This window comes from Mauremys mutica, chromosome 22 (genome assembly GCF_020497125.1).
Source record: "Mauremys mutica isolate MM-2020 ecotype Southern chromosome 22, ASM2049712v1, whole genome shotgun sequence".
Classification (NCBI taxonomy): domain Eukaryota; kingdom Metazoa; phylum Chordata; order Testudines; family Geoemydidae; genus Mauremys; species Mauremys mutica.
The window spans coordinates 6,395,187-6,422,533 of NC_059093.1; the positions used below are offsets into that span (position 1 = coordinate 6,395,187).

Sequence of the window (27,347 nt, forward strand, 5' to 3'; positions counted from 1 at the left end):
CCCCAAATCACCCATACAAAGATAGGATGAATAAGTTTTGCTTTTAAATACTTCAGAGGCAAATAGCGAGAGAAGATCTAAAAAAATGGAGAGGGCAGAAAGGGTTATCCTACTCAAGACTACACAGCTTTCAGTACACCCAGCTGGCATGAATCAGAATTGATCCAATGAAGTCAGTGGAGTGACACCTTCTAAATGCTGAGAATCTGTCCCCACCCCCCTCACTTAGGGGTTCTGTACTAGAAAACAGACATACCCTAAAGGCCAAGGTGCTGGTCTTTCAATTAACTAATGAAAAGGTACAGATCATTCCAGTATCAAATGCTACTTTCAGGCAATAACTTAACAGTACACCCCCCCCCCCAAACTTTAGTGACATTGAAACCTGCCATTGAAAGATAGGTAATTTATAAGATATACCTTTGGGGTATCAACTCTCTCTTCCTCCATGAATGCTGACTCTACGTGGCAGCTGGATGGGGGAAAGGAGAAGGCTTCTGGAGCTGGTGGGAGGCCCGGAGACCTCAGCAGCCTTACATTCTGTGAACGCAGGTTCACTGGAGGCACCGCAGCTTGTGTCTGAGATGTAACAAAACCAAACCATCTTAGGGCAAAAGAGGAATCAGGAACAATAAAAACACACAGATAACTGCAAATACAAAACCTGACAGGGCTCCCCTGAGGAGTGTAGATTTTTCTGCTTATCACTGCATGATAAGGAGGGAGCCTTGGTACCAGTCAGGCTTTTGTCATGTTGGATAAAGGGAGAGACGTGCTTGAGCTAAATTCCTTCAAGGTCATTGGCATACAAGTGTCATTAACATTAAAAACATAGTCCCGCTCAAAGGTAGTGGGTGAGATTTACTGCCTAGTTTTTTTTTATATTTAGCTACATTTCTAAATGAACCACTGTGTTGAAACACAAAGTTTTGACCATTTTGAAACTAAACATTCCTAAATGGAAAGTCAAAAAGGCTTGTTTCAAAATGGCTGAAACAAATGGCTTTGGGGTTTTTTCTCTCCTGTGGCTGAAACTGTTGGCGGAATTCGATCTGAATTTGCAAATAGTTTCAGTGCATTAAAAAATGCATTTACTATCCTCCCAAAAAGTTTCACCCAGCATCAGTCCTTAGTCAAGCAAATCTCCCATTGACTTTGATAAATAATCTGGGCTCAGTGGTATAGAAATAAATCTTCATCCAGAACCATAGCCTTGCAGGCTTCGACTTCAGCGTTCCTTTAGTAAATACAAAGATTTACATTTCTGAACAAATAGCATATCGTCAAAGATGGCAGAAGAAAATTGCTTAGAATCTGCAGATGCTCCAAAGTGCTCCTGCTTTCCATGTTCCACAAACCCCTTACATGGTTCCTTTCCTCTGTCATAAACTGATCAAGGTTTGAGAGTCTCATTTAAAAAACTTCATATAAGAAATCTCAGGGTTAAAATGAGGCAAATGGGTTTTTTTTTTAAGCGACTTGTGACTGTCTAAAGATCATCCCACCTGGTGACCCCTATGGAACAAGACACAAAGGAATGGGAAGGATTCAGATGTGAAGTCAGGCACTTTTAGAGGGGACTTATCTCCTGGAAAACATAGTATTGAAAGCAAAGGGGCACCAAACTCCAGGCAAATGTGGTGAAATCAGGAAACTGCCAACAGACTGGAACAAATCATCATCATATAGTCACAGGCCTGATTATGTGCTTCCGTGTGTAACACAGGGTACGTCTACACTACGGGACTATTCCGAATTTGCATAAACCGGTTTTGTAAAACAGATTTTATAAAATCGAGTGCGCGCGGCCACACTAAACACATTAAATAGGTGGTGTGCGTCCACGGTTCGAGGCTAGTGTCGATTTCTGGAGCGTTGCACTGTGGGTAGCTATTCCGTAGCTATCCCATAGTTCCCGCAGCCTCCCCCGCCCCTTGGAACTTCCGGGTTGAGATCCCAGTGCCTGATGGGGCAAAAATTGCCGAGCTATGCCCTGACCCACCGCGGACACGGTGTTTGACCCTAGAAGCATTTGGAGCTCTGTCTGGAGATTTTAAAAAAATGATTTTGAATTTCGTCTTCTGTAACGGAGCGCTGATAGAACAGATTTGCCTGCCCTTACAGCGATCACGTCCGCATGGTCCATGCGGGAGCTCTTTCTTTATTTTGATTTTTAACTGCATCGCCACACGTGCTGATCGGAGCTCCATGCTGGGCAAACAGGAAATATTCAAAAGTTCGCGGGGCTTTTCCTGTCTACCTGGCCACTGCATCCGAGTTCAGATTGCTGTCCAGAGCGGTCAGTGGTGCACTGTGGGATACCGCCCGGAGGCCAATACCGTCGATCAGCGGCCACACTAACCCTAATCCGATATGGTAATACCGATACTAGCGCTACTCCTCTCGTTAGGGAGGAGTACAGAAACCGGTTTAAAGAGCCATTAAAATCGATATAAGGTGCCTCCTAGTGTGGACGGTTGTGGCGTTAAATCGGTTTTACGCTCCTAAAACCGATTTAAACGCCTAGTGTAGACCAGGCTACAGGCACAGAATTACACCTGCATGGACTGAGCAACTAAAAGTGTTTACAAAAACAAAGTTCCATACAAAAATATTAATCAGACTCAGAAATAATAGGGATCCCAAATATAAACAAGGCTCTAGTAGCTTCTGATATTTTACCATCAACATGTTGATAGGGTAGTCAAAAGGCTAGAAAGCCTGCACAGCCTTTTCTACGCCAGGGCTCCCCTATCTACAGCTGAACAAGTGGAAGCATTGGTGGGAATAGTAATGAAATTCCCTAGCATAGGCACAGTGAGCATCAATCATGTGTGTCCCTGAGATCCCCTCAACAGCCTGAATGACTTTCAAACTATCACGTGATTTACAAAGGTGTCCATTTGGGACAGCGGTGTCTGACCTGTGTTTTCAGAGTGGATACAGATTCTGCCTTCCACTTCAGGAGAATGCAAAACAAACAATGTCTTACAATTAGCCCCCAGAGCACCATCACTGCTCTGATTCCTCCTGGAAAAGAGTAATGCAAGAAGCCTGGTAGCCACTAGATGCAGACACATCTAGACACAGCAGCACTCAGTGTACAGAAGAGACCAGCAACTTGACACAATATACATATTCCACACCATTAAAACTTGACTGTATGAGTCATCTTAGGCCAATTATTTTAATAGGGCCATGTCTCTCATGTTTCCAGCTAGGCATTAATGGAAATTATAAGCCAGGCAATATTTTTGCCCTTTAATGAAACAACAGGAGAGCATGTAAAAGGAACTCTAAGGGAATTATTGGAACAAAACATAATAAACTGTACATGACCTTTCTGTTTGGAGGAAGTAACTAGGGAATAAAGTGACAAATGGCAAGAGTGCCCCAGAGTCTGTACCGAATCCATCAGTTTTGGAAGCAGAACTGAAGAAGATACTGAGTAGACAGCCTCCTGGAATGTAGAGGCCAGTGTCTGAGCAGTGAGCACCCAGATGCTGTTCTTGTGAGTGTTGATAAAATACATGTGACATCTTTGAGACTCAAATCAATTAGTTAATAGGCATACTGGGTCTACTCATACAGAGCTGCTGGAAAACCTCAAAGGAGTCATTTACAGTACTCAGCCACCTGTGCTACAGGACTGCTAGCAAAACAAGACTCCTGACAACATGTGTCTCAGGAGATCCTCATGCTGGTCTCAGCAGAAACCACATTGTATTTAGTGACAGGTATACACACCCTTGAGGCACTAAGTAGATAAAGACAACGATATCCCTCACTTAGATATCACAATGGATAGGTACCTTCGATAACTAGATCAGACAGACCAGCCCTAGAGATTTGTCTTGGGTATGACCTCGCTTCTGCTCTAGACTTAAGTGCAAATAGAATGCATACCTCAAGAACAGCAGCGGGGGAAGTCGGGGTTAATTTTCAAAGGGGCCCTAGAGACTGTGTGCATAAGAGCACCGAACAGAGTGTGCTGACCATCAGCCCCCATCCTAACACAAACTCTTTACACTCATCTCTAAATAATCCCCTGTAAGAAGTTCAGCCGCTCATTTGCAGATTACATTCAAGGTACTTGGAGCACAGAGAGTCTGCAGCACGGCTGAGTTGATGGAGAAAGACAAACATCAATTACTGACAGCAAAGAATGCCAAATCCTCAGAAAAGCAGAAACATTCCATTAAAGTAGTGCAGCAGCACGCTTTTCATTGTTATGCCCCCAAAAGCTGCCCCAGGATGCTGAGGGTGAAACAGAACTATTCAAGCAATGAACTGAGGGTCAAGGATGAAACTCCCTGTACCCATTAACCCTGAGGACAAATGAAATCATCTTTGGTAGCTTCAGCCCCAGAGTACAAAGTCAGGCCATGTCCAATTTGCTGCTGCGCTGAGCCAACGGCCTCTGCTTCGTTCACCTGAGGGAGGAGGCAAGATCCTTCATCAAGAAGGACAACTCAGTGTGTGTGCACAGGCCATGAAGTTGGGGTGATTCATTGCAGGGAGTAGTTCTGATCCTGTCTGGCCTCTGTGACCACATGCCCTCTCCAAGCAAAGTGACCTTAGTGCTCACAAAATGAAACAGGAAAATTAGCCAGCCATTTGGGAATTAGCCAGTTTCCAAGGGTTCTCATCCGATTGCTTACATAGACATACAGACAATTGGTACCTAGGGTCTCACATGATTTGACAAGACCCACAACTCTCAACAGGATGAGTCACAAACAACTGTCTTGTCATATGATGGTTCTGAACAGAACAAATGCAGAGCACTCTGCCCAGAGCAACACAGAAAAGCTTGGGATTCTGAAGACACAGGAAAGCGAAGGATACTCTGACACAGAGCTACCTAGGAACAAGAGCTTTCTGAAACAAGAACATTTTGTGCAGTGATCAGTCCCATCTCTGCCTGGAATTAGGAGTTACCTTGGCGACTGTTTGTTCAGCAATGGTGCTTGGCCGACGCTGACGAGCATCGAGTCTCTGCTCCACAGGGAAGCTACTCCGATGTGACTTGAGTCTCTCCACTAACAGGTAATAGATAGCAGCAAAGTGGTTATAACTCTTGTTCTGCAGAGACTGAAAAGAGAAACAAGTGTCTAAATGCAGCCAACCCTCCATTCTCCAAAACCACAAAATAAGGAGGTAGGAGAAAAATCTCACTTTTATCAAAAACAAAACCAAATGCTTAAAGGGTAAGGGGGTCTCAAGCAAGTGTCAATCTGGAAACCAATCAGCTGAGAGAAGTTTCAAGCCAGAATGGCAAAGAAGAGTGTGTCAGCCTCTTGAGGCTCAATGGTTCTGTGAAGTTAAAAAGACCAAGTAGCTGCAGCTGCATGTGGAAGCCTGCTTCCAGAGTTAGCGCTCACTGCGTCCCTATCGGCAGTGATAGTTAGTGCCTGTAACCCACATGCCTTTCTGAGCCCTCCAAGAGAGAGCAAGCGCCATGACCTCACTTATAAGGGGTAGGCTACTCCAAATCCTCACCAGCACTGGGGAACTGATCCCTGGAGTGCCTGTGCACACACTCAGCCCTTTCTAGCAAGAAGTGTTAATAGAGCAGCCTCCACACTTGCTAAAAATACCAGCCATTCTAAGGAAATGATCATGCTGAGTCCTGAGGGAGTCTTTTGAGCATTTATTTCTGGTAAGAGGCATGATTTGGAATCCAAGAAAGACAGTCAATGCTTGCTGCTCTTACGCTTCCTTTTACTCTCCTCTGAATTTCACATCCCCACCCCTTCAGAAGCGTAAATCCAAAGTATTTTGCTTCTGATTTTGCCCCCCTCCATATGCCAAATGATGCTTTCCCCAATACCACCCTGTGAATCTAATGGAGTAGAAACCAACACAGCTCCTTGGCTTTGTTTTTCTGCCTACGAATCAGCTTTACTGTCCACACAGAGCCCTTTGGGGGGGAGGGGGTCTATATGTGGCAAGCTTCTGCATCCCAACAGGGGATCTTACAGGGCTATCACTTTACAAGCTCTGCGGCCTCAGAAAGTCCCACAGGAATTATTGACAGGCCCTTCAGTTTGCTCCATGATCCACTATAACAAATTGCAACCCCAAATGTTTGCAAGTGCACTCAAATAAAAATACCAGCCAATACCTCATAAAAGAACCACCTCCAGTTCTGGAGGCCCTGGGATCCATGGAGTGAAATCATTAACCTTTCCCCTCTGGAGCCAGGGGTTCATTCCAATTATGATCCACAGCACAAATGAAAGTTAATTAGGTGATTTCTTCCCAGGTCCCACTTTTTACATAAGCCCCACACATTCAGCTATGTCTGGCAGTATCTGCACAACAGAAGCCCAGCTCACTGATAAGCTCATCACATTCAGGAGTTTCCAGTTATTAGAGACATCCTCAGTCCTCTGATCTCTTATTAATTGGTTACAAAGAATCAGGGCCAAAGTTGGCTAGAGCAGTTGTGAGCGGCAGGATTCTTAAACCTTCCAGAAGCTGGAAAATATTTTCTGTAACTTGCCTTCCCTTGAAGGGTCTGTGCAACAGATAATACAGCACCAGCTTGATTTTGTTGCAAGAGTAACAAAAATAATGTTATATGAGAGACTCGGGTAAAATCTAGATTCAATAAAGCAGGACAGTAAATGGGCTCATTCTGGGGTTACAGCTCTGTGGAAGGTCTATTTTACCTCAATAGTTTTCTGTTGGTCTATTCCAAGGCTGTGCATCAGCCGCAAAACCTGCTCATTGTGCTCTCCAATGGAAGGCTCGTTCTCCTGTCCTTGTGGATAGAGCATGGGTCTCTGCACAGGGACTTCTATTAGCATCCATTTATGCTCCTTAATCTGAGCAATTGTCAATCTCTTGGATGGGTCTAGGACCAGCATTCTCCTGATCAGGTGCTCACACTCTGTTGGGATAAGGATAAAGTGAAAAAGGGAACATACTACAAACTCCTAGCAAAGAGGCTACAGTGCACACACTGTATTCATCTGACACCTACTGATGAAGAGCAACAACAGGAAACTGTCCTAGTTCTACCTCATTTTTGTGCTAAATAAATTTCCTGAAAGTTAAAATAATCTTTTGAGCTAAAGACTTCAGTTCACACCAAGAAAAAAAATCAACTTATTTCAAAAATGTGCTGTTTGGGGAGGGGTGTCATTAATTCTAAGCATCTCCCAAACAACAACAACAATAATAATGTTATTTAAAGCTCATGAAGCCACCTGATATGTGTCCCTTTAATTTAAACTAGACTATTGGCAACTTCTTCCCAGCCTGCTGGCCAGTGCCCACACCATCGATTTTAGGGTTACGCTATCAAACATTTCCTCATTGTCTGTGATCAAGAGTGACAGAGCAAGACCCAACAACTGGATCAATCAAACTAGGAAAAGATCTGATAGTCTTACAACAACAACAACAACAACATGTGGGTGTGCCACAGATATAAAACTGTGACACCCATATGAGTTGGTTATGTGGTTTGTTTGTTTGCTTTTGTTTAAAAGAAGAAATCAAAGAAAACAGGGAAACCCAATCTGCAATACACTAAAATTATGGTGATTTTGTTTTCCCTGCATTTGCTTTCCAAACTAAAATAAATGTTTGTTTTGTTGTCTTGGACAATGAAAACTACTTGCTGTTTGAATCTGTGAATTTTTTTCTGTTTCTAATCAGAGGTAGGAAGTGGGACACTCCTCTTCATCTACACTCATTCATTGCTCATTAATGACTCAGTTGTCTTGTCCACCATCTGCAGTTTAAGAGTTTAATTTAAATCGAGATTAAAATCCCCAAAGCATAAGGACAAATATATTACCTTCTGACATGAAATAGGGGATCCTAAACCTTCCTTCCAGAACCCGTTGTCTCAGAATAGGGAGTGTAGGTCCATCGAAAGGTAACGCTCCACAGACTAGAACATAAAGAACTACACCCATGCTCTGCAAAACAGAGAACATTCCTGCTTTTACCTTTCAGATGCACACAAGTACTGTACTCTTTGCTCTGAGATTTGCTAGTGAAACCCCAGGCTGTCACTGAAAAAATTAAAGTTGTTTCTACATCCTGCAGAAACAGTGTTAAAGAAAAAGGAGTCATATACCTGAAAACCCCTAAACCTTAAGAACCCTCAGCTAACCCCAAATGGCTAAGTTTGCAGTGCCTTTTGCTGATCAGCAGGGTAAAGCTGCTGTGTGTAATTAACTAAAGACTCCGGCTCCTAGTGGAAAGCTCCATACAGGTGACAGAATGATGCATGAAAAATGAGCCGCTACTTCAAGTGAGATTTAAAGCCACTCTTTACTACATCTGAATATGTTCAAACAAAAAACCCACCCCAAATTCCAGTTGTTCAGAATACAGAAACCTCAACCTCTCCTGTTCACTGGCTTGCAAAGTTTTAAGGGAAAAAACCCACTAATGTTTGTATGGCCTGTGATGGCTGTGATTCTGCACTGCTGTGTGCAAAGCCCATTGAGGGATTGCATAAGATGATACACACAACCAGAACAGCAGCATTAAGCCAATCGTCAGATTCATTTCTGAAACTGTGTGTTAATTGGCAATGCAAGTGGAAACAGTCTTGCTAAATTTGCCAAAGAAGATAGTGCCCTATGGAATTAAATGACCATACTAGATCCTGGGGACATGAGTCTGTATGGGCAGACACAGCACCAGGTGCCTCAATGGAAAGGAAAAGCATTCCAAACATGCACCAAAACTGGGCCAGCATACTGAGATTTTAAACCTAAAAATATTAAAAATCGATGTCTTTATTCATCTGCCAAAACCTGAGTTTTATTATGTCTTCCTCCTGCCAGCTCAGCCTTTTAGAGACCATTTCCATTAGCTGCTTTAGCATTTGTCAACTGTAGCACAAGAAAGACAGTATCCTGAACTCAGGTCTTGGCAGGTATGTGAAGGAGGAAACTGCTTTTCAGATGTTTTATTTTAAAATGTAAATACACTTGTGTGTTTAGTTTACAAGGAGATTTTGTTAATGAGCCGAGATCTTAAACGGTTTAAAAAATATTTACCAAAGCTCTGCAATTCACTTTTCACATTCAAACACCGCTCACATTATTCTGAAACTTGTGCATGGTTGGAGAGTAATGGGTTCATTTGGCAGTTACAGGATAATAAGCTCAGCAAAGATGTAACCTTTACTCATTAAAAAGGAGTGCTTATGAGGACAGTGTTTATTTACTAAAACAACATGGATCTCTTTAGATGAGCAGCTGCAAGGTGAACGTCTATGCACTGCCCTGTTTGTGAACTGAGCTCTCACTCAGAAATTAATCTGCCTCTCTCACATGTATGTAGTACTAGCACTGTGCTTCTGGCGCCAAAGCACAGACTGCCGAATTTCACTGTATCTCTGGGTGCTTCAGGATATGGACACATCATCATCAAGACCAGAACACTAAAATTAGATTAAAAACAAATTAAGAATGAAAAGTCTCAAGTTTGACAGTGCATTAAAGAGTGCAAGGAACCCTGCTCAGTGCATGTTTCTCCCTCTTTTATTTCATGCAATTTTGATTGTTCTCTCTGTCCTCTTCCATTAGAGCAGCAAGTAGGGAAACACACACACTGATTCAACAATATGCATCTGCCTGCAGCAGAATGGCATGGGGCACATAGCTTCTTCTCTCAACTCAAGAGCGAGCTGGCAGCTCCCTCCCCTTTGTGTCAGTGATTCAGACTCATCAACAGTTTACATCTTGAACTCCTGCTGGAGAAGGAAGCAGTGCAGTGAAGCAGGGACATTCATGCAAAGAACCTATTCAGAAAAAAACGGTTACCTACCTCTCGTAAGTGTTGTTCTTTGAGATGTGTTGCTCATGTCCATACTAATTAGGTATGCGCATGCAGCGTGCACGATTGTCGGAAAGTTTGTCCTCTAGTGGTACCCGTTGTGTTGGCTGTGGAGTCCCCTGCAGTGGTGCCTTTATGACAGTGTATATAGGTCCCTGCCGACCCGCCGCCTGCTCAGTTCCTTCTTGCCAGAATACTCTTACAGAGGGGAGGGCAGGCAGGATTTGGAATAGACATGAACACCACATCTTGAAGAACAACAGTTACAAGAGGTAGGTAACTGTTTTTTCTTCTTCCAGTGCTTGCTCATGTCCATTCCAATTAGGTGACTCCCAAGCCATACTCTTGGAGGAGGGCTTGGAGTTCATCTGGTTGCAGATTGCAGCACTGCCCTGCCAAACGCTGTGTCATCTCTGGACTGTTGCAAAATTGCGTAATGTGAGGTGAAGGTGTGGCTAGAGGACCATGTGGATGCCCTGCATATATCCTGAATGAGCACTTGAGCTAGGAAAGTGGCAGATGACGCTTGAGCTCATGTAGAGTGCGTCATCAATGTCAGGGCCGGAATCAAGTTGTAGCAAGTCCTGATGCATGATGTGATTCAGGATATATGTTAGGAGGAGATGGAGAGCCCTTTCATCCTCTCTGCGACAGTGATGAAGAGCTGTGGGGACGTCCAAAATGGCTTTGTGCGCTCGATGTAGAAAGCCAGAGCACATCTCATGACCAAGGAATGAAGCATGCAATCTCTGTTATTGGCATGTGGCTTGGGAACACACACAGGTAGGAAAATGTTCTGATTTATATGGAATTGAGAGACTACTGTAGGGAGAAACACAGGCTGTGGGCATAGTTGCACTATGTCTTTATAAAAGACAGTGTAAGGGGGCTCAGATGTCAACGCCTTGTGACCGAAGAGGTCCAGCTTCCTGGCCTCCTTGGTCTTTGGAGTGGGACCCAGCTGTCCTTGCTGCTCCGTGTGATTGGAGGTGTCCACCACTAATGTGCCCAGCTGGGGATGGGTGAAGAGGTGCTCATACCCCTTCTGTGGAACAAAATATTGGCGCTCTACCCCTTTAACTGTTGGTGGGATAGACGCCGGATTCTGCCAGAGCACCTTAGTTGTATTTACAATGGTCTTAATAAGAGGAAGGGCCACCCTAGAGGGTCCCTCAGGAGCCAGGATATCAACCACTGGGTCTGAAACCTCTGTGACCTCCTCAGCCTGTAGGTTCAAGTTTTGTGCCACCCAGCGAAGGAGATCCTGATGGACTCTGGTATCCATTGCTGGCAGAGAGGTAGTCGTCCCTGCCATCGCTTCATCGGACGAGGTGGAGGAAGACGCCTGAGGAGGGATTGGGTCCTCTTGCCCTTCCGGTTCCCTGATGGTCACCAGGGCAGTTTCGGGTGCATCAGTTATAGGTGTCCTTCCTTGCACCGGGGGTGGGGTGACAACAACTCCCATCTGAGGGTCGGATTGCCCCAGATCTTCCTCTAGGGATGCAGCCCTCACTCCTGGATCCCTTGAGACCGATGGGGCCCCACGGTATCCCAAAGCCACCAAAGTTGCCCTCAAGCCCGGCCCTTAGGCCTGATGATAGGCCCCTGGGGTCCAGAAGGGCCACTGCACCAGCCCCTCCCACTAGGGAGGCCATGACCCTGTTGGCACGGGGTTGGGGTGCATTGCTTCAGGTGCCGGGAACAGTGCCAGGATCTAGAGCAGTACCAGCTCCGCCTGGAGGTGTAGGATTCCACCTCCAACTCAGAGGAGTACTCAGATGCGGACCAAGACAGAGCAGAACCCGATGGTGCCAGAGATTGGTGCCATGGTGAGGATGAGCGATGGCTCATCATCTTGGGCTTGCCCCTATGTCTGATGGGGGGGCAGAGCAGTCATCGGTGCTGCCATCGTCAGAGCCATCAATGTCGGCGCCAGGGCACGTGCCAGCAGACACAGGGATCGAGCCATCATGGCGATCAGATCCCGTGCTGCTTCCAGTGTAATAGGTAATAAAGGTAATAATTGGAGATATACTAATCTCCTAGAACTGGAAGGGACCTTGAAAGGTCATTGAGTCCAGCCCCCTGCCTTCACTAGCAGGACCAATTTTTGCCCCAGATCCCTAAGTGGCCTCCTCAAGGATTGAACTCACAACCCTGGGTTTAGCAGGCCAATGCTCAAACCACTGAACTATCCCTCCCCCCAACAGTGTGTCTGTTGTGGAAGGATCGAAGTCTTCTCCCTCCAAATCCTCCAGCACTGGAAAGTCCACCCGCACCTGACTCGACGGCCCCCGTCACGGCCAGAGTTGACGGCTGCGGGACTTGCAGGCCAGGTTTGGGGTGTCCCAACACAGGACGCACCACACTGGTGTGCCATGCTGGCGAGCGGCCCCTGTCCGCCTTCTTATTCTTATGTGGCACTCGCGATTGTGAATGGTGTCGCAATGTGGAGCTGGGCCTCGGGGCTAAGAAGCGGTGCCAATGCTCCTTACCAGAGTCCTTCCTTGATGCCGAGGGTTCCCGCACCAATGCCAGTGCAGCGCACTGAGGCTGCCAGTGCTGGCTCCGGCTGTGGGCGAAGTGCAGATTCCATTAGGAGGAGCTTCAGGCGAGCGTCTCTCTCCTTCTTTGTTCTGGGCTTAAAGCCCCTGCAAATCTTGCACCTCTCCGCCTGATGACCCTCTCCGAGGCACTTGAGGCAGGAGTCATGCGGGTTGCCATGCGGCATAGACTTCAGACACTTCTCATAGGGCTTAATGCCCTGGGACCGAGGCATGCCGTGGTCAGGGGGAAAGGGAAAGGGAATCTGGGAAAATCCCCCAGCTAAGTACTATACAACTAATTAACACTAATGGGTAACTATTTACAATAACTATTCAAAGAAAGACTGCTAAGTAGGCACTTGTAATACGCAAGACTGAGCTGCTCCAACCACCATCACTGGCGGTAAGAAGGAACAGAGCAGGTGGCAGGTCAGCAGGGACTCCACAGCTGACCCGACGGGTACTGCTAGAGGAAAAACCTGAGAATCGTGCACGTGGCGCACACACACCTAACTGGAATGGACATGAGCAAGCACTTGAAGAACCTCACATTCCGCAAAGAACAGTGACAGCTTTTTGGATTAGCTAAATTATTTCGTGCAATGACTTCATGTGCACCTACTATGTAACCTTAATGCCAACCTGGCATTCAAAGTGACTTTACAAAGCAAGATCCTAGGCTTCAAAACTATTGGGCCTTAAGATCATTTTGTGACTTGGTCTAGAAAAATAAAGCCAGAGAGGAACAGCCTGTCTTGTGGTCTAAATGAAATTCAGAGGTGATTACAATGTTCATTTCTAAAAGGTGATTTTAATCTAGTAAATAAAATAACGATACCCAGATATCCAGTTGGGGTCCTTCATACTGCTGCCCTTCAAAGACTTCCGGGGCTGCATACGGGGGGCTTCCACACCAGGTGGTGAGAGGCTCACCACTTTTATAGAAATTTCCAAACCCAAAATCTGTAGGGAAAGAAAAAAAATTCTTTTAACACATCTACATTTTTAAACCTACATCCAATGATCTGGTGCTGATATGCAGTGACTGGGCCTAAAGGCCCACTTGCAGTCAGAGCTCTATATTTCCTGCAGAAACAAGAGATGGTTACGCTATTTTTCACTCGCGGTGCAGATTACTAACTCTTAACGGTAACTGCACAACTAGCCCCCATCCCAACCAGCACAACGTAGTGGTTAATTTCTACCACTGGGGTAAATCTGCGATTATAAAAATGTCCTCATCTAATTAAGTGAGAGAGTGACAACCAGGCTGTGTGCTGAGCTGATGTGTAAATGTCTGAGACTCAGTATCAGAGGGGTAGCCGTGTTAGTTGACTCAATAGTGAACCTGAGAGCTCTTTGGCTTTCTCTAAGCTCGGCTTTCTTTAGGCTCAGAGAAGGAAAGTGATTTGACCAAGGGCACACAGCTTTTCAGTGGTAGGTTCTCTAACACACAGAACCTGAGTCTCCTGAATCCCAGTCCAATGACCTATCCATTGGGAAATGCGGCCTCTTCAAGGAAGCATCAAAACAGACTTAATACAAACATAAGAATGACCATACTGGGTCAGACCAAAGGTCCATCTAGCCCAGTATCCTGTCCTCCGACAGTGGCCAATAAAGTGCTAACAGATGCTTAAAGTAAACAAACTGGAAAAAAAAATAGAGAAAATATGTTTGCTCCACACTCTCTCAGTTCCAGTCATCACCACGGTTACATGTAACAGTAGGCACAAAAACATTCAGTGTCATTTTTAAGCTGATGTCCCTTTCAGGCTTTGACTACTGATTTGGACTTTGACAATGTCTCTGGAAAGGTTGCTTTTGAATAGCTATTAACTTTGATTTTAAGAGAGCAGTTATGTGCCATCAACTTGTCTGTGTATCTACAGTGGACATCAGGGTCCTCAGCTAATGAATGACTAATTCAGGACAGCAGGGACAAAATACACCCATCCTCAAGGTGCCACCAGATAAAGAAATAAAACAAAAAGTGGGGAATGTTGTGTGTCCATTGCCACAATCCATCGCAGCCCTCTGGCTCTCTTCTGCCTTCCACACACACTTCCTAGTCAACACCTTCAATGCTCAGCACAACTCTGATCTGATCTGCCTCTCTGCTCTTACTTCTAGCCATCCTTCTTTCTCCCTTTACCCTGTCCACACTTCATTGACTTCTTCCATACTCCTTTGTAACACCACCTAGTCCTACTCCTGGCACACCTGTTTCAAGTTCCTCCTCCGAACCCCTTCCTTCAACAAAGCCACTCAGTGCTAACTAACAAAGTGGCGTTAACTATTTATTAATACATTTTAAAAAATAAACCTCCACTGCAATGTACCTGCTCCTCTCTTGTGAAATTGACTCCACTAAATCAGTGGAGGTTTTGCCATTGACTTCAGTGGGGCCAGGATTTCTTCCTTGTTTTGTGAGAGACACATTTTTTTTCAATATACCAATTTGAAGTGTTAGGTTCTTGGATCATGGACCATTCTGTATGGAGTAAATCACTGTTGGCACTCAAAGAGGAAGAAAAAACTTCAAGAGGAAAGGGGGAGCAGTAAAGGGAGTGGGATAGACATATTCTTTGTTTAAAAACCTTCCAGAGTTAGACAAACCCTAACTTTAATGTTAACTAATGGGCTGTATTTCTGTAGGAAACTAAAGTCTGGTTGTGACATTACCCCAGATACAATCTGGACTGATGAACAGCTGTATTCCCTCAGTTCTCCAATCTGGGGTGCCTTTTACGCTGCTTTGCTGTGAGAGCTACCACTCCTGGTCTGCTCGCAAACAGCCTCCAGCAGGTAAGTTACTCCCAGTTACATTGTAGAAGTGTTACAGCTAGCCACTCATGAAATTACACTGCTGTTTCTTTGTCAAGACGTAGATTTTTTGCTCGCACCCTTTCCTGCCAAAGAACAGCCACTTAACTAGGTGACACCCATTTGATTTTGCTGACACCTGGCTGAGGCATCGCTTAGTCTTTTGTCTCTGGAGAACTGGTTTGTGACTGCTCCCCAGACTTGGAACATATCTTAATAGTATCATATAGTAGAAACTTATAACTTTACATACAACATTGCCACACACATTTTACCAGGACAATAATGATCAGCAAAGTATGAGTTTTCAAATGATACCCCATAAGGCATATTTTGTAAAAAATTTATCATAGTCCTTTTTACAGGACTATGGATAAGGATTGGCTCTAAGGGCTGGGTCTGTCAGGATGGGGAGCGAAGCGGGGCTGGGCGCGAGCCGCGGCTGGGCGAGGCGCCGCCCCTCTCCCGGGGGGCGGCGGCGACTCTGGACGCGAGCCGGGCCCTTCCTGTGGATCGCCCCAGCTGCGGCGGGCGTCGCTCGCCTCTCCCCCATCCGCGCGGACGGGGAGGGGGAGGGGGGACGGCGTTCCGCCTCGGCCGGCGCCTAGCAGCTGACTGGTGCGGACCAGGGGAATCCGACTGTTTAATTAAAACAAAGCACCGCGAAGGCCCACGGTGGGTGTTGACGCGATGTGATTTCTGCCCAGTGCTCTGTAAAAAGGGTGAATATACAGACTCACACAGGTCTACGTTAGAAAATTAGATCAATTTATTTGTATCAGTCGGGTGTGAAAAAACCACCCCCTGGAGCAGCATTGTTAAGCTGACAAGTCCCCATGTAGACAGTGCTAAGGTGATGGAATTTTTTTTCCATCAACCTAGCTACTGCCTCTTGTGGGAGTGGATTCTGTACACCAACAGGAGAACACACTTCACCCCCACCCCCATTGGTATAGGTAGTATCTACGCTTAAGTGCTGCAGCGGCACAGATGTGCCGCTGTATCATTTTAAGGGTAGACATACTCTGAGACATGTAACAATAGCAGGTCACAGGCAATCTAAGGCCCACAATCCAATGTACTGTGCAGAACTTCATATATGCTCAGCATTAGTCTAAGTTGGTGTTAGCCATTGTTTAGCTGCTCCTTGAACTAGTGATCCTGGTTACTTTTCCAGAGAATAACAAGCCATACAATAAGATTTCAGCTTGTATTTTTTCAGGTGATAAAGCTTTACCCTCCTCAGTAGCTGAGATTTTAATGTGTAACTGTACACTGGTGTGTTGGGGAATTCTGTGAAAGTCAACAGTGTTGATTTACAGTAATCAGGCTGTTGATTTAGTCCTATCAACCGCTGAATACCTCAGAGGCATGTGAATACCATGTGGCGGTGATCAGCAGATAGCTTCACTGATAAACACTGTGGTTAGCAGACATTGTACAGGCACCACTGATACCACTTCGTTTTGCTCTATTTGCATATGTTATATTATGTTTGGGAAAGGACTCGGCTCTCGCCTCATATGACCTGTGCTACAAAACCATATAAAGACCCTGCAATTCACAAGCACAGCAACACAGTGTTACTGTTAACTATATGAAAACACAAGCTAATCCCACAGTCAGAGGAATTGACAATTTTAAGTAAAACTAACCTTGCTCTGGAGTGGCACGTATGTGGAGTTGGAATTGCAAGATTTATTTTCAGTGTAGAGTAAAGGTATGTGCATTTCTCTAACATAAGGCTACAAGATTGTCCTAGGATGTGTCTACTCTTCAGCCTCCCACCCTGGATAGACAGACCAGCAGGAGCAGGGCTTGAACTAGAGTGCTAAAAATAGCACTGTGGACATACCCATAGAGCTCATTTAATTTTCTCTAACTTTATGTACTGTAATGCGTCAATCAAGTGTGATGAAATTCAGCAGAACCAAGCACTGAAGCAATAAAATCTGAGTCAGTGGGTCACACAGAACTTCAACAAGATTCCTGTCATATCAGGGTGGTGGCAAGCTTTTTCATAGTGTAGATTACATCTTAATAGAAAGACGGTCTCCTGGATACCCCCACTCCCATTCATGATAGCATAGCACCATTAGTAGCTCCAACAACTGCTTATGTGTAAAGTACCATCCACAAAATAGTCAATGTATTTTTTACTGTTTATTACTTAAATATAGCAGCTGGGAACAAAGAAAGCCAATGCCACGTGTCCAGTCAGCTCTCTTTAGAACACAATATTGAAATCACTGCAGCAGGAAACATGGTTTAAGGTGATGCAAACATTAAGTCAATATTCACCCAGTATGACTATTCAAGGGGAATTCCTCCCATAAACTGGCCTTTTAATATGACCTGTTTTGAGGCCTATCTGGTCCACATGAGCAATTGAAGTGTGCAGTTCAGTCACATTACAAAGGCAATCCATGCCATTTCCTCCTCGCCTTATCCCTCTCCTCCTTCCACTCACCCACCGTTATCTTGGGTTTGGTACTGGACACAGACAAAGGAAGTAAATGTCTACACTAACTTACACTTAGACTAGTTCTGAACTGACCTCACTCCTTGTTACATGAAGTTTAATAATACTTTTGCACCTTTATAGTGTAACTCCTTCCATCCAAGAATATCAAAGCATTTATTATTCAGCTTGTCTTACCTTATGATGATAAATATCCCTATTTTACAGATGAGGAATCTGAGGCAGAGATTAACTAATCTGCCCAAGACCCCACACTGAGTTAGTAATCATGATTAAATGGCTGATCATCTCCTAAGCATAAAAGAGAAATCAGTGTCTCTCTCCTTAGAACCGTTGTCTGGACATTACCAAGCACAGAAACCCAGTGGTATTCCTGAAATGACACTTTGCTCCACCCTCTCTTACACTTACCTACCATTTCATTAAATGGATTGTGGGCAACCTGTCACCTCCAATTCACATGATATGCTCAGGGAACACCACACTCAGATGACTCCAACACATCAGGACTCAAGAGGAACTGCCAAGTCCAGTTTCCTTTTGTAAAGAATAGCCATGTGTGTTTTTGCTCGACTGGAACCATACGGTCCCCACCTATTTCTTTATCGTCTCATGCACTGCTCACAAATTGATTTTCTTAATATAAGCCATCCATCCTGTTCAAGATACACCACAGAACTTGCAGTCATGAGAGAAGTACAAGACTAAAGGTAATCATTTGGTGGCATTTTTATTAATAACCAAACACTACCAATAATCATCACAACATTGGAATTCTGTTTGCTTTGATATTGCATTGTCACCCTCAACCCATCTCAAGTTAACCGTACCCAATATTCCCACCAATAACAAAACAGACACAAGTCGTATCCCAGGGTTCTCTTGTTGGGAAACAAGAGTAAGAGGTGTCAATGGATGGGCTGCCTTTGTGCATTCTTCCACAATGCTTTTATGAACTGAATACTCTCCCTCACCTGATCTAGAAGGCCACTACCGCCTTCTTCATCACTCTCCTCCAGACCCACCACTGTCAAAATGTCTACAAGAATATAATATAGCCAGTTAACGTTGGTTAAGTCAAAGGGGTATCTGAAGATAATGGATTTTTATTGTGTGTGTGTGTGTGTGGGGGGGTGGTGGTGGTGAAATGTATATTCTGTGTTTTATACTGTTCCTCTATATTTCATATACTACTTGTCTTCTCAGATAGTTAGCACTTCACAAGAGATTATGTCTTCACATGAGTTTGAACAGCCCTAGCACATTGATGGTGCTACCAGAATTCAGATACTAGCACACTTTCAATTTTGTAGAAGAAAACAATTTGCTCTTCCTTCAAAACCTGTGTATATGAACACTATGTAGGTTCCCTTCAATTGGTATTTAATTATTGGATTAGGTATACAGCATGAGCCATCTTTATTATAAATCAAATAGACCATCTCAGAAACTTGAAATGTAGCATAGGGTGGATTAGCCATTACTTGGAATCTTTGAATGAAGATTAGATCTGTTTCTAGAAGATAAGATGTAGCTGAACTACAAATTATTAGGTTTATGCAGGAATTAGTGGTAACATCCTATAGCATCTGTCACAGGGGCCAGCAACTTTTTGGTCTGAGGGCCACATTGGGTTTCCAAAATTTTATGGAGGGCCCATTAGGGGAGGCTGTGCCACGCCCAACAGCCAGGCGTGGCCCGGCCTCTTCCCCCTTGACGGCCCCCAGGGACTCCTGTCCCATCCAACCGCCCCTGTTGCCTGTCCCCTGACGGGAACCTCCCACGACCCCTGCCCCATCCACCCCTCCCTGTCCCCTGACTGCCCCCACCCCAACTGTCCCCCACCACCGCCATCCAACCCCTCCTCTCATTCCTGACTGCCACCCCGGGACCCCTGCCCCCATTCAATCCCTGTTCTCTGCCCTCTGACCAACCTGACCTCTGTCCACACCCCCGCCCCCTGACCACCACCCCGAACTCCCCTTCCCTCTATCCAACCCCTCCTGCTCCCTGCCCCCTTAGCGCGTTACCTGGAGCACCAGTGGCTGGCGGTGCTACAGCCGCACCATCCAAAGCACCAAAACAGGCAATCACACCGCCCAACTTGAGCCAGCCATGCCACGGCGCAGCACAGAGCTCCGCGTCGGGCTCGGCTCTGCAGCTGCGCTGCCCAGCAAGAGCTCGCCGCCCCATTGCCCAGAGCATTACGCTGGTGGCAAGTGAACTGAGGCTGCGGGGGAGGGGCCAGGAGCTATGGGGCTGAGCAGGAGGGTCCCGCAGGCTGGAGGTAGCCCACGGGCCATAGTTTGCATGAAGGAAGTCAGATTAGATAATCACAATGGCCCCTTCTGGCTTTAAAATCCGTGCATCCATCTGTTCGTCATTACATATCAATCATCTTCTCTGTGTCAGTCTTTTGCACAGAATTGTCAAATTGAAAAATGTGCAGAAAACACAGGAAATTTCTGTATTATTTTTATGAAGTGTCTGTGTGACTTAGTTTCTGCACTCACTACTATTTTATTGCTGCCCCTTTGGTAGTAAGGGATTAATTTCTTTCCAAAGAAGGGGGAATATGCAATGAATTGACTGGGTGCAGGTCCTGTAGACATGTCTAGGTTGGTATGATTGGACTATCAAGAATTCTCAACGTATGAAGAGAGCTACCTTGGGAGACAGAATGGAGACCCATGACTGAACCATTAACCTTTAAAGACTGCATAACTGTTAACTGCCAGCCAAAGGGACCTGCTAGATGTGGATGGACAATTACTTGTCTGACCACAACTCCTTCCCAAGGGAGGAGGGCATACATGAGAATGCAGTGTGACTGATGAAGAACTAAAATGGCAGGAGAGGGCAGTAAGAATCCTGCTCTTCCAGCAAATGGAGTAATTCACTCTGGGACCACTGGGCAGGGACAGGGAGGTTTGCTACAGGAAAGCACTGCCTGTCTTCCTTCCAGGGCAAAGAGGGTACATCTACACAGCAAAAAAGACCAGTGGCAGTGAGTCTCAGAGCCTGGGTCAACTGATTTGAGCTAGTGGAGCCTGCACGGCCAGACTAAAAATAGCAGGGTAGATGTTTGGGCTTGGGCTGGAGCCTGAACGGGAGAGAAGCTCAGAGCCTGTGCTCCCCAGTCTCTCCCTCTTTGCCGGGTTCGAAGGTTCGTCTCCAGCCCGAGCACCCATGTCTGCTATTTTTAGCCGCATAGTTGACCCAGGCTATAGGGCTCACTGCCAATGTTTTATTTGTTTTCTGTTGTGTAGATGTACCCAGAGGGGCCCACCTAACTAAGCAAGGAGGAGCTGGCAAGTTAGGGCAGGACATGCATTTAGGCTTTGCCTCACCACTGTCCCTAAATACGGTATTCCGGTTCACAAATACGGTCTTGTTTTGAAAAGGCTGGTCTGTATTACTGCAAATATCTGCTGGTTGCATTGCTCCTAAGAGGGGAAGTCTCCAGTGGGTCCAAGCTCATTTGGACTAGTTCAAGGAATCACACTGAGAAACAGAGATGCTGAAGCCAAAAATCCAATCTTGGAAACATGGGGCTCCCGCCCTTGGGAAAAGTGAAGGCCCAGGGCCTATCACATACACGTCCAGAAAGACCATATAAAAGTAGAGGCATAGCATATCTTGTGGATCCAGGACATCACATTTTGAAAACATGCAAAAAGGCAGACAAGCTATCTAGAAAGGCATCCAAGCAGAGTCTCTTCAATGGCCCTGTGGTACATCATTGTTAGCTAGATAGGCAAGGGATCAGTATCAATCCAGCTCTGTATCTGAGTGCAAAGCACAGAATGTAAAGTTCGTGCCACATTTCCCTTTCTCCCTCCCCGAGACCCAATAATTGCAAAATAAGTTGTGAAAAATACTTAATAAAATAGTATAAATAAAAAAAACAAAAAACCCACCCAGTCACTGTTTCTCGCCTGCCTTATTTCTATCACAGCCAGACTTGTGTTGTGAAATTTTTAATTCACTTTGACACAGTTTTTCTTCACACATTATTGGCTTAGCAACCTTGACAGTACTTCAGGAGACGTGAGGCAGTTTCTTTCCTCAGAAGCATTTTGCCATCTGTGTAAGTGTCATTAAGTTTGAACTCTCCCCTCAGTTATCTTGAATTTGTCAGATCAGTTAAGATCTCCAAGAGTCTCTTAGCGCTGCAGATAGATACCAGGGTTTTGCCAAGAATTGCAGTGTTGTTCAGGTGCCATTATCAAGAATTTTCCATATCAGACCACAGGTACTTTCAAACGGGTAAAATTACAGTGACTTGTCTTGCAGAAAAATGTACAAGGTGCTGTTTCCCAAAGAAAGCAAAAATTAGGCCTGGTTTGCACTTAAAAATTAGATCAACCGAGCTATGTCACGCAGGGCTATGAAAACATTCACGCCCTGCGTGCCATAGTTAGGTCAGCCTAAGCCCCAGTATACATTGACAACCTAACTGTGTCTGTCTACTACCTCTCAGAGAGCTGGATTAACAATTTTATTAAAGCTAATGTTAAACAGAAATTATGTAATACATAGGATGAGAAAAGAGTGTCTGTACATCTGGGTGTAGTGCTTAGATTATCCGCAAATACAGTTTGTTTTTTAAAAGTCATATGATACATAGAGTACATAATCAGCAATAATCCAAATTTAGGTGAATAAATTTAAGAATACAGTTTGGATATTAGCATCCAAGTACTCAGGTACATCACTCATGAGAAGTTGTACAGAGATTTAGTTGCAGAAAGCAAAATATATCAATGAATGGAGACTGTCTCTCAGTAATTGAGAATTAGATTGTATTTCCTAAATGGAAAACCTACCCTATCAGGGAAGTCTTTCAGTTACTTTCCTTGCTGCGCTTCTCATCAGCACTCCAGCTCATCCCTCCTGGTATTGTCGATGTCCGGTGATGTGTTCTATGTAGATGTCCCTCGACTATCTGATGACATCCGACACCATGAGTTGCCGCATCAGATGAGCATAGCATTGACCAATTCCGCATTCCCGCAACACTCGCTCGTTACTGGGATCCCATACACAAAAGACTCAGACGATCAGCGCGTCTCTGAACCTGGTAACCCCTAGCTCTCAAGGTGTTGGCCAGAGGGGTGTGTCTCCACCTTTCAAGCTCGGGCATCGTGGAAGGCTGGGGTCCTGTTCTCAAAGGGCACTGTGGCGTCCACGATGATGATCTTCTTCCAGTCCTTGTTGGAGATGAAGATGGTCAGTCACAGTTGTCTGTCCACTCTGGGAATGGTGGAATTCACAGCAACCTTCCCTATGGGTGCTGGGATGGCTTTGACCAGGCGATCTTGGATGGTGTTGCGTTGCAGCTGCCAGGCTCTGGAATGGGGCTTGCAGCTACACAGGACGTGGGATAGTGTCTCGTGGGCACCCTTCCTACATCGCTTGTCCCAATTCCCGTGGCAGACAGCTCCGTTCAGAGGAACACAGTTGAGCCGGGCCCCATGGATGAATCTCCTGTCGGCAAATTGGCTGAAGCTGCCCCCGGGGAGGAAGTGGTTGCTGATGTCCCACTTTTCACATCACCTCGAACACCCTGCCCTGGTCCAGCTTGTGCTTCAGGTTTTCCACATACTGGCAGCAGATGGCATCCTTCAGGGTCCTCTCCAGCATGGCTCTAGTTTTTGGAGTGAGGATAAATACACTGATGAAAAATCTCCTTCTGCTGATGTAGGAAGTGTCTGCACTACTGCAGCTGTAGCACGGGTAGTGTAGGCAGAGCTTTAGTTTGAAGTTTTTTAAAATTCTTTTTAACTAATTTAGACTATGTTCTGATGTACTACCTGTTTCCACTCTAGGTACTTACTAGAATATGTTGCTGTATTCATATAATTTTAAGCTCTAAGTTTTATAAAAGGTGCCAGAATACCCACAGACAGTGTTGTCTTGAAAAAATTAAACTAGTTGTTTATAACAATACAGAAGTGTCCATATAAAACAGGGGTAGGCAACCTATGGCACATGTGCCAAAGGCAGCACGCGAGCTGATTTTCAGTGGCACTCACACTGCCCAGGTCCTGGCCACCGGTCCGGGGGGCTTTGCATTTTAATTTAGTTTTAAATGAAGCTTCTTAAACATTTAAAAAACATTATTTACTTTACATACAACAATAGTTTAGCTATATATTATAGACTTATAGAAAGAGACCTTCTAAAAAACATTAAAATGCGTTACCGGCACGCGAAACCTTAAATTAGAGTGAATAAATTAAGACTCGGCACAGCACTTCAGAAAGGTTGCTGACCCCTGATATAAAACATTTTCTTGTATGCAGTGCTAATATTTCAGTAAGCATCTTAATGAATCCAGGAAGGGATCCAGATAAGGCCAGAGCTCAAGACCATTAAAATAAAGGTTACTCAACTGTAACTTGGGTTTTCTGAACAAAAGAAGAGAGAGGGCCTTTACACTGGATTGGTCAGGTGTAAAAAATGTGTCTTTTTCTAGGGCATGAAGGATTCTTGAGATTCTCCTCTCTCAGAACTCTGTGAAGTATTTACATTATATAACCAAATACTTGATTGTTTTTATTTAATAGTCACTAAATCTACACCAAGGGCAAGTAGGTTTTGTAACTAGACAGCATGGCCCTTGCAAGGCTTTAACCTCCTGCTCCCCATTTGGTCAGTGGCACGGCACATCCAAAATTTATACTACCCCGGATGCTAAGACAGACTGTGACCGAGTGGCGTGGATAGCAGAACCTCTTTTCCACAATAGAGAAACAGTGATCTGGGGAGACGTTTATGTCCTGGACAGAGCCATTGTATAGATTCCCCAAGAATGTCCCTTTTGATTAATGGTGGAAAATCTCAATCTTATTTTCTGAAGAACGGGTCTAGACAGGGTTGTCCACTATCTTGCTGACCCCAAACACTAGCTGTTTTTCAAGGTTTCTCTCTGAACAACACTGAGTACAGAGTTGCCATATATGCAGATTACATATTGCTTTTTATCTCCAATCCTACAACCTCAATTCCTCCCCTTCAGTTCCTGAGGAACATCTTCTCGGATTTTAAAGTAAATGTTGAAAAATGGCATGCATTGGCAATAGGGTACAGCCCAAGTCGGACACCTACTAACTCAGATTGGATTTCTTCATATAACGCAAATCTCAGATACTTAGGGATACATATTCCAGCAAATTGCTCAGATCTTTACAAATCCAACACAGTCCACTGTTGGACAAGATAAATTACCTGTTTGGATAAGTATCCAGAGTTCAACGTCAGCTGTTAGGCCGTATCTGTGTAATAAAAAACTACCCTTTTCTTATTTTCTCTAGGTTTCTATAATTGTCTTCTAATTTTTTAAAAATAAAACCCACATATTAATACCATTATTAAAAATGTATTTGGATAAAAAAAAAGCAACCACCCAGATTTAGACAGAGCATTGTATATGGCCTCACATTTAAGGTATACCATGTGGGCTGTTTGATTTATTTATTTTTAGTTTGATTGGTTTGCTTTGATAAGAGCATTAGAGTGACTGGTACTCAAGTAAATACAAAACAAACGAAAGGTTTTTTCTTCATTTCTATGTTTTTGTGTTTTGTAATTGCTGTTCCATTATAATCACACTTCATCCTGGATCAGAGATGATCCCTTTAATATAACATGAATTTTGTTAATATTTCTTGTTCCAGATCTAGCAATCAGATTTAAAGAATATTAGTGTTATTCAAGAGAAAGCCCTCCATAGAGCATATGCCATCCTGAGAATCTTAGGAGGGCTGAGATTATACAATGGAGTGATCTTTATCTTCTTAACCTTTGCCTGCATCTGTGCTTCAGATATACGATCATTCATAGTTTTGTTTTCAGTTGTATAAACTGTATGTTCCTGCAGTCTGCAAATGTTGGTTTGAATGATCTTGGCATTTTGCTTCTTTTCCTTGTTACCCCTTTAAAATAATAAACTACTTAATTAAAAAAAAACTTGAATCAAAGAGGTGTAATTTTTGTCTTTACATAATTTAAATGAGCATTTGTTAAAAAAAGGAAACAATGGAGTAAGGTTTTAAACCAGTTTTCAAGCTGAAAAATGGGAGCTATTTCCCAGAAATAAGAGAACCTCTGCAAATTTTGCTGTGCATCCAACACTCTGAGGTGGGCTTTAATTCACAGATTTAAAAATCCTCCTGCTGAAGAGCAAATAGCTTCAGGGTTAAATTAATCCACTTTTTAAAAATTACCAACAGAATTCAACCTGCCTGGCTTCATGGAGGCACACGGATCTTTAGTTATGATGGTAATACAAGTGAAGGAGATAATTGTGAGGGAGGTGCTGATAAAGAAAAGGTATGACTGCGGTAGAAACAAACCTGACCCACTTCATGAACTGAATACTGATCAGCCATTCTGACGTCAATGCATATTTTACTGTCCACCAGCAAGACAAGCCAGCAGCGCACTCTACTTCAAAATAATAGTCACTCCTACCTGATTTGGTTCAACCACAATTGCGATCAGGTTCATGTGTTCTCTGCAGACTCTCAGTCTATAAAAGATCCTAATCCAAGCTCTCATGGGCTGGAAGTATACAGAGAGCTTCTCATCGTTTCATCCTAGTTTGAAGCTATGCTTATTTTCCGCACACCTTTACAGAGTGCACAGATTTTATTTGGTGGAGCCATAGTGCAGAAGCAGTCAATAATCTGCACTCTGGCCCTCACAGACCCTTCAAAACCAAGTCAACTCAAAGAAGAATAAAAATAGTTTGAATTTTTCCTGAGGCAAACCATTTCTGATCAGAACAAATGGGATTGTCTGGTTAGCACTGAAAAATAATGCAGGGTAAAATCTGAAGGAGAATGCATTAGTGTAATAGCCCTAACCCCCATCCCTCCCCAAGCAGACATTTTATCTGGGTAGTATAGAAGGCCCTTTGTTTTCAATTTTTATCAGAAAATTCCCAGGTTCTGTAAAAGCGATTTGGTTTTTACCAATTTTCACCCAAATTTTTGGATCACTGAAGTACATGAAAATACTGATTATGTTAAGGAAATCCAAAGTATTAGGATTAGGTAGGTGCGTTTATGTTAATAATAAATTAGTGTAAGTGTAAATACAAGGCTCTATGTTAAAGTAAGGAAGATACACACACGTGTGCATGTGTATGTACTGTTAATATACAGTTCACGAAATCAACCACTGCATTAAAACTTTTTACTTTCAATACTTACTTTTCTCTATTGGTTGCTTTTTTCTGTTCTCCCATCCCCCAATATTAATCCAGATGCTTACTCAGAAAACTGATAACTTTTTACACCAATTTCCACCCATTTTAATTTTTTTTTGTAATGAACATATGATAAATTCCTTGGTAATTTTAAACAAAATAAAATAAAATGGAGGGCCTTGTTAATATATGTATGTTTGTTATTTAGGACGCATTTTGAGTTTGGATTTATTTATATATATATAAAAAAATCTGGAAGATAATCCCCTAGAACAATCAGATCAGGATTCGTTGCTCCCTAGGATCAACATTTACTTACCTTACATAAAGACCCCTGTTGAGAAAAGCTCCTTGGACCTCTCTCCATTGTTTTTTTGAGCAATTTTAAATAAAAATCCTGTAACTTGCAGTACTGCCTCTTGGGGGGCGGGAAGGGGAGAAAAAGGAGGAGGAGCCTAAGCAG

The 27,347-nt window shown here is 44.1% G+C and overlaps 1 protein-coding gene across 2 annotated transcripts in view; it reads right to left on the minus strand.

Moving 5' to 3' along the window:
- The window catches only part of SIK2 (salt inducible kinase 2), a 105,394-nt gene that overhangs the window by 18,775 nt on the left and 59,272 nt on the right, over positions 1-27,347 (minus strand). For both annotated transcript variants that reach the window (XM_044996808.1, XM_044996809.1), the window contains 5 exons: positions 13,198-13,322; positions 7,814-7,937; positions 6,678-6,898; positions 4,942-5,094; positions 421-579 (listed from right to left, as the gene is read on the minus strand). In XM_044996808.1, coding sequence (XP_044852743.1) covers positions 421-579; positions 4,942-5,094; positions 6,678-6,898; positions 7,814-7,937; positions 13,198-13,322 — 782 coding nt within the window. The remainder of the gene's footprint in view (positions 1-420; positions 580-4,941; positions 5,095-6,677; positions 6,899-7,813; positions 7,938-13,197; positions 13,323-27,347) is intronic.